Source organism: Oncorhynchus mykiss, chromosome 12, assembly GCF_013265735.2.
Source record: "Oncorhynchus mykiss isolate Arlee chromosome 12, USDA_OmykA_1.1, whole genome shotgun sequence".
NCBI classification, from domain to species: Eukaryota; Metazoa; Chordata; class Actinopteri; order Salmoniformes; family Salmonidae; genus Oncorhynchus; species Oncorhynchus mykiss.
The window spans coordinates 39,362,575-39,380,203 of NC_048576.1; the positions used below are offsets into that span (position 1 = coordinate 39,362,575).

At 41.3% G+C, this 17,629-nt stretch overlaps 1 protein-coding gene and 1 pseudogene across 3 annotated transcripts; one reads left to right on the forward strand and one right to left on the reverse strand.

Annotated features, from left to right (window-relative positions):
* Positions 1-422: 422 nt before the first annotated feature.
* On the forward strand, positions 423-8,784 carry LOC110538893 (annotated as a pseudogene).
* Positions 8,620-14,475, reverse strand: si:dkey-183i3.6 (LAT2 domain-containing protein). Of its 3 annotated transcripts, XM_021623753.2 has the most exons (12): positions 14,354-14,475; positions 13,026-13,130; positions 12,735-12,777; positions 12,422-12,465; positions 12,115-12,160; positions 11,614-11,630; positions 10,862-10,903; positions 10,663-10,693; positions 10,474-10,547; positions 9,977-10,033; positions 9,750-9,818; positions 8,620-9,612 (listed from the first exon to the last, which is right to left on the reverse strand). In XM_021623753.2, the coding sequence occupies exons 2-12, from the start codon at positions 13,126-13,128 to the stop codon at positions 9,581-9,583; spliced, it is 558 nt and encodes a 185-aa protein (XP_021479428.2). In that variant the 5' UTR covers positions 13,129-13,130; positions 14,354-14,475; the 3' UTR covers positions 8,620-9,580. The 3 variants fall into 3 exon arrangements, with proteins under 3 accessions (XP_021479428.2, XP_036793446.1, XP_036793447.1); XM_036937551.1 differs by lacking the exon at positions 9,977-10,033; XM_036937552.1 differs by lacking the exons at positions 12,422-12,465; positions 12,735-12,777.
* Positions 14,476-17,629: the final 3,154 nt, after the last annotated feature.

The window sequence follows — 17,629 nt, forward strand, 5'->3', positions numbered from 1 at the left end:
AAACACATTGACATGTACAGTAGCTGGCTAGGCTCGTCTGTAACATTGACTAGCTTTCATTAAATTGGCTAAATCGTCAACAGAGTTACCTCTTCATATGATCAAGACAATTCGTATTGCATGCTGCATATTTCAAGTGCAGCTGAATTAAAAAAAAAAAAAATCTTATTTCAGTCTGGGAGCGAGCTAACATTGTCGATAGAAGCAGGCCATTGGCTGCCTTCATCACAAGGGGTATGTAGGGGAGTTCTGATTGGTTCCAAGTTTAGTAGTTCCGCAAATTTGCCTGTGCAGCCGTGTTGAAATATGAAAAAGTACAAGAATTGAAGGTGCCAACAAATGTTATAGTCATTAAAAAAATGTAATAGACAAAAAATAAGCTCCTCCCTCCACGTTTCAAGTCTCAGTTCCACCACGTAAGATCCTAGCATTGTAGCTAGCTAGCTAATAGCACTAAAATGAATATTAGCTATGAAAACAGCCATTATGCATGCCTCTCAAAAAGTAACCAGTTGGCTAGCGTTAGCTATGTAATGTTACGTTCTAAGCATCTCATTGGAGCAACAGCTAGTGCTACTAGTCCAAGTAATTGTGTAAATCACTATGAATTGCTTGATTAGCTTTGGTGGCAATGAAGTGAGTCCCAACAGACTCTCTTAGTTGCCATCCAAGCTAGTTGCTGATAGTTATGCTTGTTCTGAATATCTCACAGGGTTGAAAAATACAGACCATTAAAGTTGAATGAAATAATGAAATAGTAGGCAACGAGGAGACTGTTAGCAGATTGGAGGTAAAGTATCCTCAATATTTTAAGTTTCAATATTTTTTGATAAATAATAGCTAACTATGATTTTTTTGTTCCCTTCTCTCTTATAGGTGTTTGCCAGAGAGGGAAATGTACCCAACATCATTATTGCAGTGAGTGACTGACCCGATTCATTCTTTCATCATAACGATTTGATATTACATACTGACATGTTGGTGCAGCGGAGTAATGTTATGCCGTCTTTTATGTGGGACCTCTTTTTTTAAACATAAGTATCATTATTATAGGGTCCCCCGGTACAGGAAAGACCACTAGTATTTGGCGCAAGCTCTTCTAGGCCCAGCCATGAAAGATTCTGTCCTGGAACTGAAGGCTTCCAATGACAGGTGAGAGCAAGTGATGTCTGTCATGAAAAATGTCACACTGGCATACTTAAAGGAAAGATTCACCCATTTTGAATGTTATATCGTATTTGTTTCATGTTTTCACGTGTATCTGAGCTATTCTCTGTTCAAGCAGGCATAAATACAGCTGGTATGCTGCATTTTTTCATCATAATACTAGCGGTATTTCTGGCTGCTTGAATAGCTTAGATACACGTGAATCCATAAAATGACCCCGGGAATCTATAGAACATCGCTCAGAGGTCAAATAAAAGTTTATTGGTTGCATACACAGATTTGCAGATGTTTCTCAGGTGCAGTGAAATGCTTGTTTCTAGTTCCAACAGTGTAGTAGTAATACTGGTTCTAGTAGTGTCTTGTAAGCCCATATGGGCTTTAAATAAATCAAAAATCAAATACCCAGCAATAGAAAACGATACACACATAATCCAAAAGGTATTTTTTTAAACGTCTGAACGAATCCAATTAACAACACAAATAGCACTGTAACAGTAATCCAAATGCAATCTATACGTATCTACACCAAATGAATTTACACAAGATATAGTAGGAATATTATGTACTGCAGTAGATATACTGGATTCTTGACATCTGCTCTATATCAATAAATATGCAGTGTGCATAAACGCTGTAGCTAAAATGCAATGTACAGTAGTAGAAATATTAGGAGCTATGTCGAGAATACCGTATATAAATACACAGTACAAAACCCCATAGCAAAATGGATAGAATTGCAGGAAATTAGATTCCGGTCCTGAGTGTACAAAATGTAAGGAACACCTGCTCTTTCCATGACAGACTTACCTTGTGAAAGCTATGATCCCTTATTGATGTCACTTGATAAATCCACTTCAATCAGTGTTGATGAAGGGGAGGAGACAGGTTAAATAATTATTTTTAAGCCTTAAGACAATTGAGACATGAATTGTGTGTGTGCCATTCAGAGGGTGAATGAGCAAGACAAAATATTTCTGTGTCTTTGAATGGGGTACGGTAGTAGGTGCCAGGCGCACTGGTTTGAGGGTGTCAAGAACTGCAACACTGCTGGGTTTTTCACACTCAACAGTTAACCCTGTGTATCAAGAATGGTCCACCACCCAAAGGACATCCAGCTGTGGGAAGCATTGGGTTTAACATGGGCCAGCATCCCTGCGGAACGCTTTTGACGCCTTGTAGTGTCCATGCCCTGTCACATTGAGGCTGTTCTGAATGGCAAAGGGGGATGTAACTCAATATTAGGAACGTGTTCCTAATGTTTTATGCACTCGGTGTATATGTATGTGAATGTTGTGTATGGACAGTATGTGAATAGAAAAGGTGTGTGCATAGCAATAGTTATATAGGATGAGCCATGACTAGAATACAGTATACAAATAAAGTGGGTAGAACAGTATGTAAACATTATTAATGTGACCAGTGTTCAATGATTATGTACATAGGGCTGCAGTCTCTAAGGTGCAGGGTAGAGTACCTGCTGGCTAGTGGTGACTGTTTAACAATCTGATGGCCTGGAGTTAGAAGCTGTTTATCAACCTCTCGGTCACCTGTAGTCGCTCTACTTTCTAGATGGTAGTGGGGTGAACAGGCTTTGACTTGGGTGGCTGAGGTCCTTGATGATCTTCTTGGCCTTCTTGGCCTGTGACACCGGGTGCTGTAGATGTCCTGGAGGGCAGGCAGTGTGCCCCTGATGATGCCTTGGGCTGACCGCACCCCCCTCTGGAGAGCCCTGCAGTTGCTGAAGGTGCATTTGCCGTACCAGGCGGTGATGCATCCCGACAGGATGCTCTCAATAGTGACCCGCTAGAGGTTCGCGAGGGTCTTAGGTGCCAAGCCGAATAGGTGCTGTTGTGCCGTCACCACTATCTGTGTGAAGGGACCATTTCAGGTCGTTAGTGATTTGCACACTGATGAACTTTAAGCTTTTGACCGTGGATGGGGAACACCCTCTCCTTTCTCCTGCAGTCCACATTCAGCTCTGTCCCTTTTGTTGTCGTTGAGGGAGAGGTTATTTTACTGGCACCACTCCGCCAAGGCCCTCACCTCCCTGTATGCTGTCTTGTAATCAGGCAGGCCTAGCACTGTTGTGTTGTCAGCAAACTTGATGATTGAGTTGGAGACGTGCGTGTAGCCACGCAGTCATGGGTGGTCAGGGAGTATAGGAGAGGGCTGAGCACGCGGCCCCGTGTTGAGGATCAGCTTGGTGGAAGTGTTGTTGCCTACCTTCACCACTTGGGCCCGGCCCGTCCGTTAGGAAGTCCAGGACTCAGTTGCACAGGGCGGGTTTCAGACCCAAAGTTTAGTGATGAGCTTGGAGGGCACTATGGTGTTGAAGGCTGAGCTATAGTCGATGAACAGCATTCTTACATAGAGATGCACAAATACGATAACAAATCAAAAATGGGTGAGTCTTTCCTTTAACTGCACAACCAGTGAGTCCAGGAGCTGCATTTCGGGTTAAAATCATGTTGCTTTAGAAAGTGAAGCCTAAACCACCACATTGTCATGCATCTTCCTCAGAGGCTTTGATGTAGTTCGAAACAAGATCAAGATGTTTGCCCAGCAGAAAGTCACCCTCCCTAAAGGGAGACACAAGATCATCATCCTGGATGAGGCTGACAGGTAAGACCCCCTGAGGGTCACGACAGCTAAGCTGATCTAGTGTACCTATAATTCCTGTGTCTGTAAAGGCTGTTCTTGTGTCTCCAGCATGACAGACGGAGCCCAGCAGACCTTGAGGAGGACCATGGAGATCTACTCTAAAACCACACGCTTCGCTCTGGCGTGCACCGCCTCCGACAAGATCATCGGTGAGGGTCCTAACCGTACAATACAATGATGCTATAGTATTGAATAGGGACCCAAGTGTAAGGTCACGTTGTCTTTTCTCTGTCCTGATGGTCCTCCGTGTTGCTCTGCCCCTTCCTCCTCAGAGCCCATCCAGTCACGTTGTCTTTTCTCTGTTCTGATGGTCCTCCGTGTTGCTCTGCCCCTTCCTCCTCAGAGCCCATCCAGTCACGTTGTCTTTTCTCTGTCCTGATGGTCCTCCGTGTTGCTCTGCCCCTTCCTCCTCAGAGCCCATCCAGTCACGTTGCCTTTTCTCTGTTCTGATGGTCCTCCGTGTTGCTCTGCCCCTTCCTCCTCAGAGCCCATCCAGTCACGTTGTCTTTTCTCTGTTCTGATGGTCCTCCGTGTTGCTCTGCCCCTTCCTCCTCAGAGCCCATCCAGTCACGTTGTCTTTTCTCTGTTCTGATGGTCCTCCGTGTTGCTCTTTCCCTTCCTCCTCAGAGCCCATCCAGTCACGTTGTCTTTTCTCTGTTCTGATGGTCCTCCGTGTTGCTCTGCCCCTTCCTCCTCAGAGCCCATCCAGTCACGTTGTCTTTTCTCTGTTCTGATGGTCCTCCGTGTTGCTCTGCCCCTTCCTCCTCAGAGCCCATCCAGTCACGTTGTCTTTTCTCTGTTCTGATGGTCCTCCGTGTTGCTCTGCCCCTTACTCCTCAGAGCCCATCCAGTCACTTTGTCTTTTCTCTGTCCTGATGGTCGTCCGTGTTGCTCTGACCCTTCCTCCTCAGAGCCCATCCAGTTACGTTATCTTTTCTCTGTCCTGATGGTCCTCCGTGTTGCTCTGCCCCTTCCTCCTCAGAGCCCATCCAGTCACGTTGTCTTTTCTCTGTCCTGATGGTCCTCCGTGTTGCTCTGTCCCTTCCTCCTCAGAGCCCATCCAGTCACGTTGTCTTTTCTCTGTTCTGATGGTCCTCCGTGTTGCTCTGCCCCTTCCTCCTCAGAGCCCATCTAGTCACGCTGCGCGGTCCTGCGCTACACCAAGCTGAGGGACGAGTGGGTCATGACGCGTCTGCTGCTGGAGGTGGTGGAGAGGGAGAACCTGGTCACCAGCAATGACGGCCTGGAGGCCATCATCTTCACCGCCCAGGGAGACATGAGACAGGTGGGGGAAAGGGCCAACTGTCCTCCATGTTGACACCAAGGGTTCCATGACAATAGCCTTCTTGTTACCATTCCAACTAGATTGGAAATGTCTTAGGAAGTTTTGGTGTCAACAAGTTACCCATTTTAAAATATCAAGTTTGTTGAACACTGTATCTATCCATTGGAGGGTTTGCGGCTTTTTGCCGGACAAATTGACCGGGAGAAAAAACAATCCCATTGCAAAATAATGCTTTTCATTCATTGATGGAAATATCAGTAAATGGAAATACTTATGACCGTCAAGCTTATTGGTCTCTCGATTAATGAGCAACATTTGGGGGAATAGAATTGGGGCGTGTGTATTTCCGTTAGTTGTCATGTATCTCATTTATCACACGCACAGCATACAGAGCAGAATACCAGGACACTACTACCACTAATACTACCACCCGATGTCACAGGAAGGCCTTAAAGATCATCAAGGACATCAACCAGCCGAGCCACTGCCTGTTCACCCCGCTATCATCCAGAAGGCGAGGTCAGTACAGGTGCATCAAAGCTGGGACCGAGAGACTGAAAAACAGCTTCTATCTCAAGGCCATCAGACTGTTAAACAGCCACCACTAACATTGAGTGGCTGCTGCCAACACACTGACACTGACTCAACTCCAGCCACTTTAATAATGGGAATTGATGGGAAATGATGTAAATATATCACTAGCCACTTTAAACAATGCTACCTTATATAATGTTACTTACCCTACATTATTCATCTCATATGCATACGTATATACTGTACTCTATATCATCGACTGTATTCTTATGTAATACATGTATCACTAGCCACTTTAACTATGCCACTTTGTTTACATACTCATCTTATATGTATATACTGTACTCGATACCATCTACTGTATCTTGCCTATGCTGCTCTGTACCATCACTCGTTCATATATCCTTATGTACATATTCTTTATCCCCTTACACTGTGTACAAGACAGTAGTTTTGGAATTGTTAGTTAGATTACTTGTTATTACTGCATTGTCGGAACTAGAAGCACAAGCATTTCGCTACACTCGCATTAACATCTGCTAACCATGTGTATGTGACAAATAAAATTTGATTTGAATATCACTTGCCAGACAGCGCTGCTGCAGCTCCTTGCTGCTGGAGTGAAACTCCAGGCCAGCAACAATTCTAAATGCAATCGCGTGTTGAGAACAATTTTGATGACCTCTTTTTCTCTTTTTCTTTCCCAACTGGTAATTGAAGCACGCCTCCCATTCACCATTCAAGTGCATAGGAAACATGCAGGCTATCAGCGCGTCACACACCACTTTGTAAGTTGAGCTGTAGGCAGTATACTTCATATTATGAGGCATGTCTTACCGTGCTTCAATCCGACCATAGAAACATGGAGGCAATTATTTTACAGACTTGAAACCAGCATTTCTCTCCTGTTCTATTTGGTTTTCATAACTTTCTTTCGTGGTCCAGGAGCCCAAAGGTACAATCGTACGGTAGTCATATTAACAACCCATCATAGTTGTTGTATCTTTAGAGTCCCCCTCTTTCTAAGTTTCTAACAGAGATTTTCATCTCTATCACATATGGAACCGCTTGCATCAGGTTCACTGTTTAGAATGGTGTTTTCCTGCAAATTGCATTTTGGGAAGTGTTTAAAAAGGGATGTTTTATTGTCTGCTTCATTGCAGGAGTTGCATGTTCTGTTAAGATGAATTACCGTAATGTAAATGTGATTTCTGTCATTCTGAACACTGTGGGTGGACACACCCTAATGGGTTGGTAAATTCAAATCTTTCCGGTAACGCTGTCCTGCGCCACGGAAACCCTGATCCATGGCTCCTCGTAGTGGCCATACTTTTTGGGGGGCCAATTAAAGTTTGGCTGAGACATGAGAAACTATAATAACTTTAGCTTTTTTTTTTTTTTTGCATCATCAGGCGCTGAATAACCTACAATCCACAAATTCTGGTTTTGGCTACATCAATAGTGAAAATGTGTTCAAGGTACTGTCTTTTTTTGTCATTTTAGAAGGAAAAATTGACAATGCGTAGGGTTTCAAAGGAAAGACAAGTAAATGTGTTGTTTTTTGTTCAGGTGTGTGATAAGCCACACCCATTGTTGGTGAAAAGCATGCTGGAACACTGTCAATTCCAGCATTGATGAGGCTTACAAGGTATTGCGATCCACTTTTCAATAACAATCAAAACAGAATGTGTATAATATTCTTCTCGATGAATAACCCTTATTTCTCTAGCCGTTAAGTATGGTTCTTAATTAAAGTGATCAATAACTGCTCAGTTTATAATATATAGTAGGACCATATAGCTGATTAATATTCATGTGTTCCTCTCCCTTAGATTATTGAGCAGCTGTGGGCCCTGGGTTACTCCCCTGAGGACATAATCGGCAACATCTTCAGAGTGTGTAAGACTTTCCAGATGTCCGAGTATCTCAAGTTGGAGTTCATCAAGGTAAGAGACATGGTAAAACATTTGCAGTTGTACAGTGAGCTCAAAAAAATGCTAATCTCCCCTGTTTTAGTAATGGTGAGAGGTTAGCATGTCTTGGGGGTATGATATTTGTGCGTCTTTCTCACTCAGCATTCACAATTCAGGATTATCCGTAATCGTGGTAGCATCCACGTTAATGTAGAAGTGTTTAGGAACATTCTGTTCTTATTTACAATAGAAATAATCTGAAACCAAACCAAACTGCAAATGCATCCAACAAGTTTGTAGTCACTAGCTTGATGTAGTCATTGCGTGCTAGGAATATGGGACCAAATACATAACTTTTTACTACTAGTGAATTTGTCCCCTAAAATGGAGGGGACTATGCTGTAATTTCTAAACGGTTCACCCAGTATGGATGAAAATACCCTACAATTAAAGCTGACAGACTCCACTTTAACCTCGTATCATTTCAAATCCAAAGTGATGGCGTATAGAGCCAAAACCAACAAAACGTGTCACTGTCCCAATACTTTTGTTGCTCACTGTACATTATGTACATCTCTGGTTGTTTTCCTCATCTTGGTTGGGTGAAACAAAATGCCAGAAAAGTGCCAAACTTGGCATAGGAAAGTAAGCCACACCATAGTATTAATCAACTTCGCCTCAGCATCGCTCTCCTTGTTTACTTGGTATTGTCCTTTTTCTCAGGAGATAGGATACATGAAGGTGGTGGAGGGCGTAAACTCCCTACTGCAGATGGCAGGCCTCCTGGGTCGACTGTGCAGCAAGATGGCCGCCCCTGATCTCAGCTAACACCGCACCCACCCATCATCTCAGCACTGTCTCTCCCCACCTGTCTCTTTCTCTCCTGGGTTGTGTTCATTACGAAAACAAAACATTTTACAACAGAAAACATAAGAGTTACGTATTGAGCATGTCCAAGTTGTCCTTCACTGTTTCAGTGCAGTTTCTTGCCTTTCGTTCCTAATGAACACAACCCTATTCCACCAATCTGCGTGACACCCTTAAATGACTGACAAGGAGTCCTGGGGAGTTGTTTAATGTTGTAACATTTTTGGGTTAAATACATTTTGTATTTTATACAAGCATGTTAATGTAAATACTATTGAATATCACTTCTGTAATAAATCAATGTTTTTTTATGACTTGACAGAACACATTGGTCTATAAAGAGGTTGTACATTTAAAGGTTTTGTAGTAAGGATTTATTTATTAATACACATTGACAATCTTTTTTCTTTTTCTTTTACATTTGGAGCTGACTCGTATTCATTTTGTACCACTAGATGGTGACAGTTACACAGTAACACTCAAACAATCAAACATACTGAACATCAGGGATGGGCAACATTGATGGGGTGGGTGCCACAAATCAGAACTCCTCATGAGGGGCCACAGTGGTTTGCGGGTCTGCATACCCACATCCATACATGCAGTTCGAACAGGGGGGAAAGTAGCAGCAGTTAAGTGGATTTTCTGTAATTATACACATTGTACCATAGGGTAGAGACAAACAGCAGTTAATATGATCTTTGATGATCAATGGTGGCCCCATAATTTGAACATGATTACAAGTTTAGATAGCTGGCCACTAGTCTAATTTACCAATCTAAAATAATTTTGCTGGCATGGGCTAATTGAGTGGCTGACATAACTGCTGATGCACAACTGCACATTTCAAAAGTGCACCTTGTGTATTCTACTATTCTCTCTCAACAGTAAACTGAGACCCTGACTGAGTTTTGGAAATTGATCCATGGGCTGCCAGTTGCCCATCCCTGCTGCACATGGTTCCTCACATTTTTTTGACTCAAGGGAATTCCTGATGAAGTAGTACAACTTTGGGCATTAACCCTAAAATGGCATTGCTCTGGTATAGCACATTGACATACGTATCATAACTTAATATTTATTCAAGCAGCTCAACAAAGAGAGAAAAGTCAATTTCCATAGATATCCACTCGTAGAGCATGTAGATTCCATATCAGTCAGTGTCGTTCACGTAATCCGGTTCATCTGTGACAAAATTGGAAGTCTTAAGTCTTAGTTCATTACATTGTAGTAATTTATCCATAGCGACTTACAATTAGTGCATTCATCCTACGTTCATAGCAGAAGTGTTGTCTTCGTTATAAGGCACTATGGTGACTTACCATCCTCTAACGGTTCTAACCCCATCTTCATTTGCTCCAGGAATTCAGAGTTCTCGTAATCTGAGCCATCTGTTGTGAGGTGGTGGGAAATAATCTTAGTTCAACATAAAATCTAAGAAATATACTCCAAATAGATAATGAACTTTGCTAAAAAAACATGATCTTCGTAAATATGTCTAATTTCAAAGGAGGGATAGGCCTACATTGAGTCATTCTAAAGTACATACCAGAGCCCCAGCTGATTGTATCAATAGATGGAAAAACATTCTCATATTGATCACCATCTAGAAAGTAGAAATATGTTTATCAAACGATACTTAACATTTCTGACATCCAAATAAGGCAAGTGACAATCCGAACACATACGAATAAATGATCACACTTGTCTTGAGAGGATGTTAGATTGTGTTACTGTATGTAGACTGCCATGTGCTGTGTCGCCTGTCCTTTTTGATGGTTGTGGTTTGAGCTGAAGCTTGACATTACTTTCAACAGCAGCAGATTACATTATCTGAGAAGATTTCACCCTACAGTAACGGGCTCTACAAAATGCATCAATGGTGGGGCCTCCCATCTTTCTTTTCTTTATGTTTTGGATTAATAAAAAGGCCCGGTGAGAGGGACGGGGGTTGTTTATCGGTTCGTTTTGAGTTTTTTTTATTTTATTCCATCTGATAAAACCATAGACATACTGTATTTACGTCACTTGATAAATCATACTTACCCGTTTCTGATTCTCTAGTGTCTGCATTAGCACCCTCATTAACATTCTGGTACACTAACACTGGGATTGGATCTCTGTAAAGACAATAAGCAAATGTATTATTTTTGAAACTAAAATTCCGATTAACTGTAAGTAGACTATACAGTATATTACGTTTTCAATGGCAACCAAGCATTGATAGATACTTACACATATGTTGGTTCAACGCTTCCCATCTGAGCTAATATAACACAATTGAAAAGTCTTAGTTAGTGCTGAGGAATTTGGTGCAGGATAAAACTGTAGTGAATTAGTGATACTGTTTCCACATTGAAAGGTCTGTGTTTCCAAAATGGAAACGTTTGGCATTCATATATACCTAATACAATTACTAACAGTTAATATTTACCTGTTGCAACATTTTGATACTTCGCTTGCTCCTCATTCACAACTGTAAAGATACACACATACAACACCTTCAGGTAACTAACAAAATAATGGAAACACGATTAAATGAGGGATACAAAGTGTATTGAAAGCAGGTGCTTCCAAAGTTAATTCAGCAATTAACATCCCATCATGCTTAGGGTGGATAAAAATGCTGGGCAGGCCATTATTTTAGCTATCATGGCTATGGGATGACAATGCCCCCATAGGATGACAATGCCCCCATCCACAGGGCACGAGTGGTCACTGAATGGTTTGATGAGCAATGCATGAAAACGATGTAAACCATATGCCATGGCGTGTCTCAGTCACCAGATCTCAACCCAATCAAACACTTATGGGAGATTCTGGAGCGGCACCTGAGACAGCATTTTCTACCACCATCAACAAAACACCAAATTATGGAATTTCTTGTGGAAGAATAGTGTCGCATCCCTCCAATCAGTTCCTGACACTTGTGTCTATGACAAGGTGCATTGAAGCTGATCTGGCTCCTGGGGGCCCAACTCCCTATTGAGACGCTTTATGTTAGTGTTTCCTTTTTTTGGCAGTTACCTGTATGTTGAAACATCTGTAATGTTTGTAATCTGTTCAAATTCTGGGTCCAGTTGGTTCAGTTTTGTTTATAAGCTTAATCAACAGACTCTTTAGGCACTGACCCCATGTAAGTGAATGAGAAGGTCTGCTGGACATTAAGAATTAAATAAAACCTACCTTGTGGTGTTTGTTCCCTGTAAAATAAATTACATTTAAAGTATTTATTGTGAGTGTTGCATATCTGCTGTCTGTTATTAGTATATCTAGAGACAAAGATAAAGTGCTGAGGGGCCACCTAAGGTAAATAAATACAGACCATAGCCAATATAGGCTTAGGCTTCAATTCAACGTCTATTCCACGTTGGTTCAACGTAATTTTGTTGTAATTAGTGGAAACAACGTCGATTCAACCAGTGTGTGCCCAGTGGGTCTGTGGTCATTACATCACACATGACAACCAACAAACAGGTGTGAGCTGGAAGCTAAAAACTAAATGTTTTTTTTGATTTTCTCCAACTGTAGAAACTCTTGTTCGTGTGTGTAAAATATTAAAACAAGTATATATTTTGTTACCCATCCCGTTTTAAGGAACTAAAAATTTTACATTTCAGCTGTCATGTTGGAACAAGACAAGAGCATGACGGGCATAATACCTAAATGTATGAGTAGTTTACTTACGCTGGTGTTGGAGGCAGCTCTCTTATAATCTGGTTGGGTCGTGTGACTAAAAAAAACAAGAGATTCAAGCAGGATTCAGTGAGAACATATCATTTACTGTTGATCAGCACGCGATAGCCATAACAACCATCACCATATTAAATAGATGCATTCAGTCATTCACTATGAGAAGGGAATTCACAATAATGAAGCCACTTGTGAAATCCTTTTAGATATTTTTTTATTCTGTATTAATTTAAGTAGAATAAGGCTTGTTCTGTCCGGAAATCTGCCCCAAAGGGTATGATGAATCACAATGTCATTTTACCTGTTTTAGATCGCATTACTGCAAATCTGCTTCCTTCGCGTTGGCTGAGTTGGGCAGAGTTACGTGATGAAAAATTATGTTGTCATATAGTAGATTTGACAATAGTGAGGTTAAATTGTTTTACAACATGAGTTTTAAAAAATGATGTTAAGATAGAAATGGCTATTATATGAATTATAGAACATTTCAATTGTACATTAGGAATTACATGATACTATTTATCTATAATAATCTACACTATATCGATTAGATAGATCATGCTTGGTCTTACAGTGCATCAGTTATTTAATATCTATGTTAATGTTATACTTACAATATTTGAGGGTCATAAATTTGATTCTCTTCATGTATTATTTCTACAGACAAGGAAAAGAGGAGGAACACTAATTGAATGGCACACACTACGGATTGATTTTAGAAAATTATTTCACGAGTCAATGTAAAAAAATAAGTATTTTAATTTAGCTTTAGTGCTACGTGACAAATATATTTTTACTTTAAGAAGATTTCATGATATTGGAATAGATTTACAGGTTGATTAGTGGGACATGTAGCCTAGTAAATATGTAATAAATGTCATAATTTGTAATGCAGTGCCACTCACTGGTTTTCCTCCTGCACCACAGACAGAAAGCAGAGAAGACACTGAGAGATGCCGCAGACACAATGGCCAAGACAGCTCCTTGTAGGCTGAAGATGGCTATCATGCCTATGGGAAAATTAAACAACAATGCATTTGCCTTTGGAATGATCTAATCTTATCCTCCATAGTTTTCTTCTGTATAATTAATTCACCAAGAATAGTTGCTTACTGCTGTTTTTCACTTTTACTAAAAATAACTTCTCTCTTTGACAGGTGTTGGCCAAACTTGTTCCGTATTTAGCTGTAACAGTACAAATCTCCTGCTCACCCAATGTTGTCATGAAAAGATCTCAAGTTCATCAGATACTGACCAAGGGTGTAATGATTACTTACATATCATCTCTATAGGCACCAAAACTAAGTGGAATGAAAGACTAAACTGTTGGAAATAAACCCCTCACTTGGTAGAAATTGGTAATGTGTTCCTGTAAACAACCTGAGCCCACAGCTACCCACAGGATGTGTGTGGTCATCACATCTCTATAGCCAACACCATTGTGTAATGCCTTGATCCCACTCAGTGAGGAGTGACATGTTCTTATGCTATTAACTTGAAATGTCCAAAGGAAAATGATGTTGGTATTGTATTGAATACCCCTGTTGGTTCAGGGATACAGTATCTGCATCAGAAGATAAGAACACTTTCGCTTTTATAAAACAAAGTTTGGTTAGGGCAAATGATAACCGATTTTGTGATTAAAGGTAGATAAAAGCCAAATGCATAGAGATAGGGTAGAGGTATAACATGTGGTATTGATCAAACTTCACAATACACTTAGGAATACATTTTGTATGTTTATTTACCTTGAACAAAATAGTGACTTTGATCTACATCACTAATACTAATAAAGACTAATAAAGGATTAATGAATGGTCTATAATTGATATACCAAATAGAAGAGATTTGAAATATATATGAGTATACAGTTCAACAGCATTAGTTACATTGTTTTAATTGTAAAAAACCTGAGCATCAAACTCAAACCGTAGCATCATTTTTTACACACTCAGCTGAACTTCATACCAAATAAACTGGCGGACTGAACAAGGGGACTCCATGTTTGCTGGTTGATCTTTTTGACATTTCAAAGCAGACTCCTGAAGTGGTACATTATTGAAAGCCAAATTAATTCCAATTAAGTCTTCACCTTGGTATGAGGATGACAATAACACAACATGATGCGTCTCTGAAATTGAACCTCTTCAAATAGTCTATCTATCCCCAACCAAGCTGCTCCTACACTCTTGAACATGAGACAATAGAAATACATGTATTGTGTTGTTCTCACCTTTAGTAAAGCCCCTTCAGGCCACCACCATCTCACTGACTGCTCCACTTACAGACAGGTTACCCGTAACAGAACTGTGAAGGGGGAGAGCAGAAAGAGCTTCCTGTTTCTAACTGAACTCCTTACCACATCCGCCACGATCCGCGGGCCGGACGGAGAGTCTAGTGGACCACCTCTAAAAGGTTCCCTACATCACTGTGGTTTAACAAGGGTGCATGAAATGACACCGTTCAGTGGCTGCTTTAGGGACAGTTCCCATGCACATAGAACATGGTTTTTAAATGGACTTTGTAATTTGCTTTGTTGTAATTGTAAACATATTTCAGTGTTCTTCAATACTGATCCTAGGGGGTCCTCACATTGTAGGTGCTCTTGTGTGGCCTTCCGGGACCAGGGACGAAAAACACTATACAATGCCATACAGCATGAGAAACCCCTGTTGCTGTAGCGTATGAAGAAGTCTGTGGAGAAAACATCATTTTATAAAGAGAAATGTTTCCAAATGGATGCCGTTAAAATGTGATTAGGTTATTATTACGCAGGTGTAAGCCAGCTGGCATAGGCTATACCTACTCCAATAAGTTCGGGAAATTCTGCCCTGGCTCTTTCTTAATTAAAAGGCTATTCTGCCACTTTTTAACCTTTTTAACCCCATAACCTCATTATTGTCTCCAGTACCAAACCAGTGTTTACATATGTGAAAACAGCCCATTTCTGTGATCTGTGTTTTAAAAAGATAAGAAGAAAATTCCTAAAACGGCTTCTCTGTGACATCACAGGGTAAGACTAAAAGTCAAGGCCTCCCGAGTGGCGCAGTGGTCTAAGGCACTGATCCTGATTCGAGTCCAGGCTCTGTCGTAACCGGCTGCAACCAGGAGACCCATGGGGGCGGCGCACAATTGGCCCAGCGTCGTCCAGATTAGGGGAGGGTTTGACCAGCAGGGATGTCCTTGTCCCATCACACTCTAGTGACTCCTGTGGTGGGCTGGGTGCATGATCTCTTGATCTTTATTTTTTAAAATTGAACCTTTATTTAACTAGGCAAGTCAGTTAAGAACAAATTCGTATTTACAATGACGGCCTACCAAAGGCAAAAGGCCTCCTGCGGGGTTGGGGGCTTGGATTAAAAATATAAATAAATCAAATAAAAATATAGGACAAAACACACATCACGAAAAGAGAGACAACACAACACTAAATAGAGACCTAAGACAACATAACATGGTAGCAATACAACATGACAACACATGGCAGCAACACAACATGGCAGCAACACAACATGGTAGCATTACAAAACAGGGTACAAACATTATTGGGCACAGACAACAGCACAAATGGCAAGAAGGTAGAGACAACAATACATCACACAAAGCAGCCACAACTGTCAGTAAGTGTCGATGATGATGATTGAGTCTTTGAATAAAGAGATTGAGATAAAACTGTCCAGTTTGAGTGTTCGTTGCAGGGCATTCCAGTTGCGAGCTGCGGCGAACTGAAAAGACGAGCAACCCAGGGATGTGTGTGCTTTGGGGATCTTTAACAGAATGTGACTAGCAGAACCACTACTCCAGAGTCCAATGGTGGCGAGCTTTACACCACTCCAGCCGACATTTAGCATTGCACATGGTGATCTTAGGCTTGTGAGCGGCTGCTCGGCCATGGAAACTAATTTCATGAAGCTCCCAACGCTGACGTTGCTTCCAGAAGCAGTTTGGAACTTGGTAGTAAATGTTGCAACCGAGGACAGATGATTTCTATGCGCTTCGTGCTTCAGCACTTGTCTGTCGTTATCTGAGCTTGTGTGGCCTAGCACTTTGCGGCTGAGCCTTTGTTGATCCTAGACTTTACCACTTCACAATAGCAGCACTTACAGTTGACCGGGGCAGCTCTAGCAGGGAAGATATTTGATGAACTGACTTGTTGGAAAGGTGGCATCCTATGACAGTGCCACGTTGAAAGTCACTGAGCTCTTCAGTAAGGCCATTCTTCTTTCAATATTTGTCTATGGATATTGCATGGCTGTGTGCTCAAATTGTATACACCTGTCAGTAACGGATGTGGCTGAGATAGCCAAATCCACTAATTTGAAGGGGTGTCCACATACCTTTGTATATATAGTGTACCTTAATACAAAATGACTCAAGTAAAAGTGAAAGTCACCCAGTAAAATACTACTTGAGTAAACCGTTACTCGCAAAACACAAGTCTCAACATTAACAGTGAAGAGGCGACTCTGGGATGCTGGCCTTCTAGGCAGAGTTCCTCTGTCCAGTGTCTGTGTTATTTTGCCCATCTTAACCTTTTATTTTTATTGGCCTGTCTGAGATATGGCTTTTTCTTTGCAACTATGCCTATAAGGCCAGCATCCCGGAGTTGCTTCTTCGCTCTTGACATTGAGACTGGCGTTTTGTGGGTACTATTTAATGAAGCTTCCAGTTGAGGACTTGTGGAGGCGTCTGTTTCTCAAACTAGACACTAATGTACTTGTCCCCTTGCTCAGTTGTGCACTTGGGCCTCCCACTCCTCTTTCTATTCTGGTTAGAGACAGTTTGCGCCATTCTGTGAAGGGAGTTGTACACAGCGCTGTACGAGAACTTCAGTTTCTTGGCAATTTCTCGCATGGAATAGCCAAGAATAGAACAATAGAATAGACTGACGAGTTTCAGAAGAAAGGTCTTTGTTTTTGGCCATTTTGAGCCTGTAATCGAACCCACAAATGCTGATGCTCCAGATACTCAACTAGTCTAAAGAAGGCCAGTTTTCTGTTTTCTTTAAGCAGAACAACAGTTTTCAGCTGCGCTAACATAATCGCAAAAGGGTTTTCTTATGATCAATTAGCCTTTTAAAATGATAAACTTGGATTAGCTAACACAACGTGCCATTGGAACACATGAGTGATGGTTGCTGATAATGGGCCTCCGTACGCCTATGTCGATATACCATTAAAAATCTGCCGTTTCCAGCTACAATAGTCATAAACAACATTAACAATGTCTATACTGTATTTCTGATCAATTTGATGTTATTTTTAATGGACAATTTTTGTTGGCTTTTCTTTCAAAAACAAGGACATTTCTAAGTGACCCCTAACTTTTGAACGGTAGTATAGGTTGGGTTTTTCTCGTCCAACAGGCCTTGCCCTCCTGACATGTTTGCCTGCCAGTTGCCACACACGATCTCATCTGCAAAGTAAACAACAGCCACATGTTTATTTGCTTGTTATTACTGTACTTATATCTAGGGCTGTCCCGACTGGGGGGGATCTTGGTCTCCCGA

What these genes read in the sequence shown, in the direction of transcription:
- si:dkey-183i3.6 (XM_021623753.2), bottom strand. Translation starts at nt 13,128, where the DNA reads ATGATAGCCATCTTCAGCCTACAAGGAGCTGTCTTGGCCATTGTGTCT. An exon ending in GTATCAAAATGTTGCAACAG is followed by an intron (nt 10,694 to 10,861) that starts GTAAATATTAAC and finishes GTGTTATATTAG; the next exon opens with CTCAGATGGGAAGCGTTGAA. An exon ending in AGCGTTGAACCAACATATGT is followed by an intron (nt 10,548 to 10,662) that starts GTAAGTATCTAT and finishes TTGTCTTTACAG; the next exon opens with AGATCCAATCCCAGTGTTAG.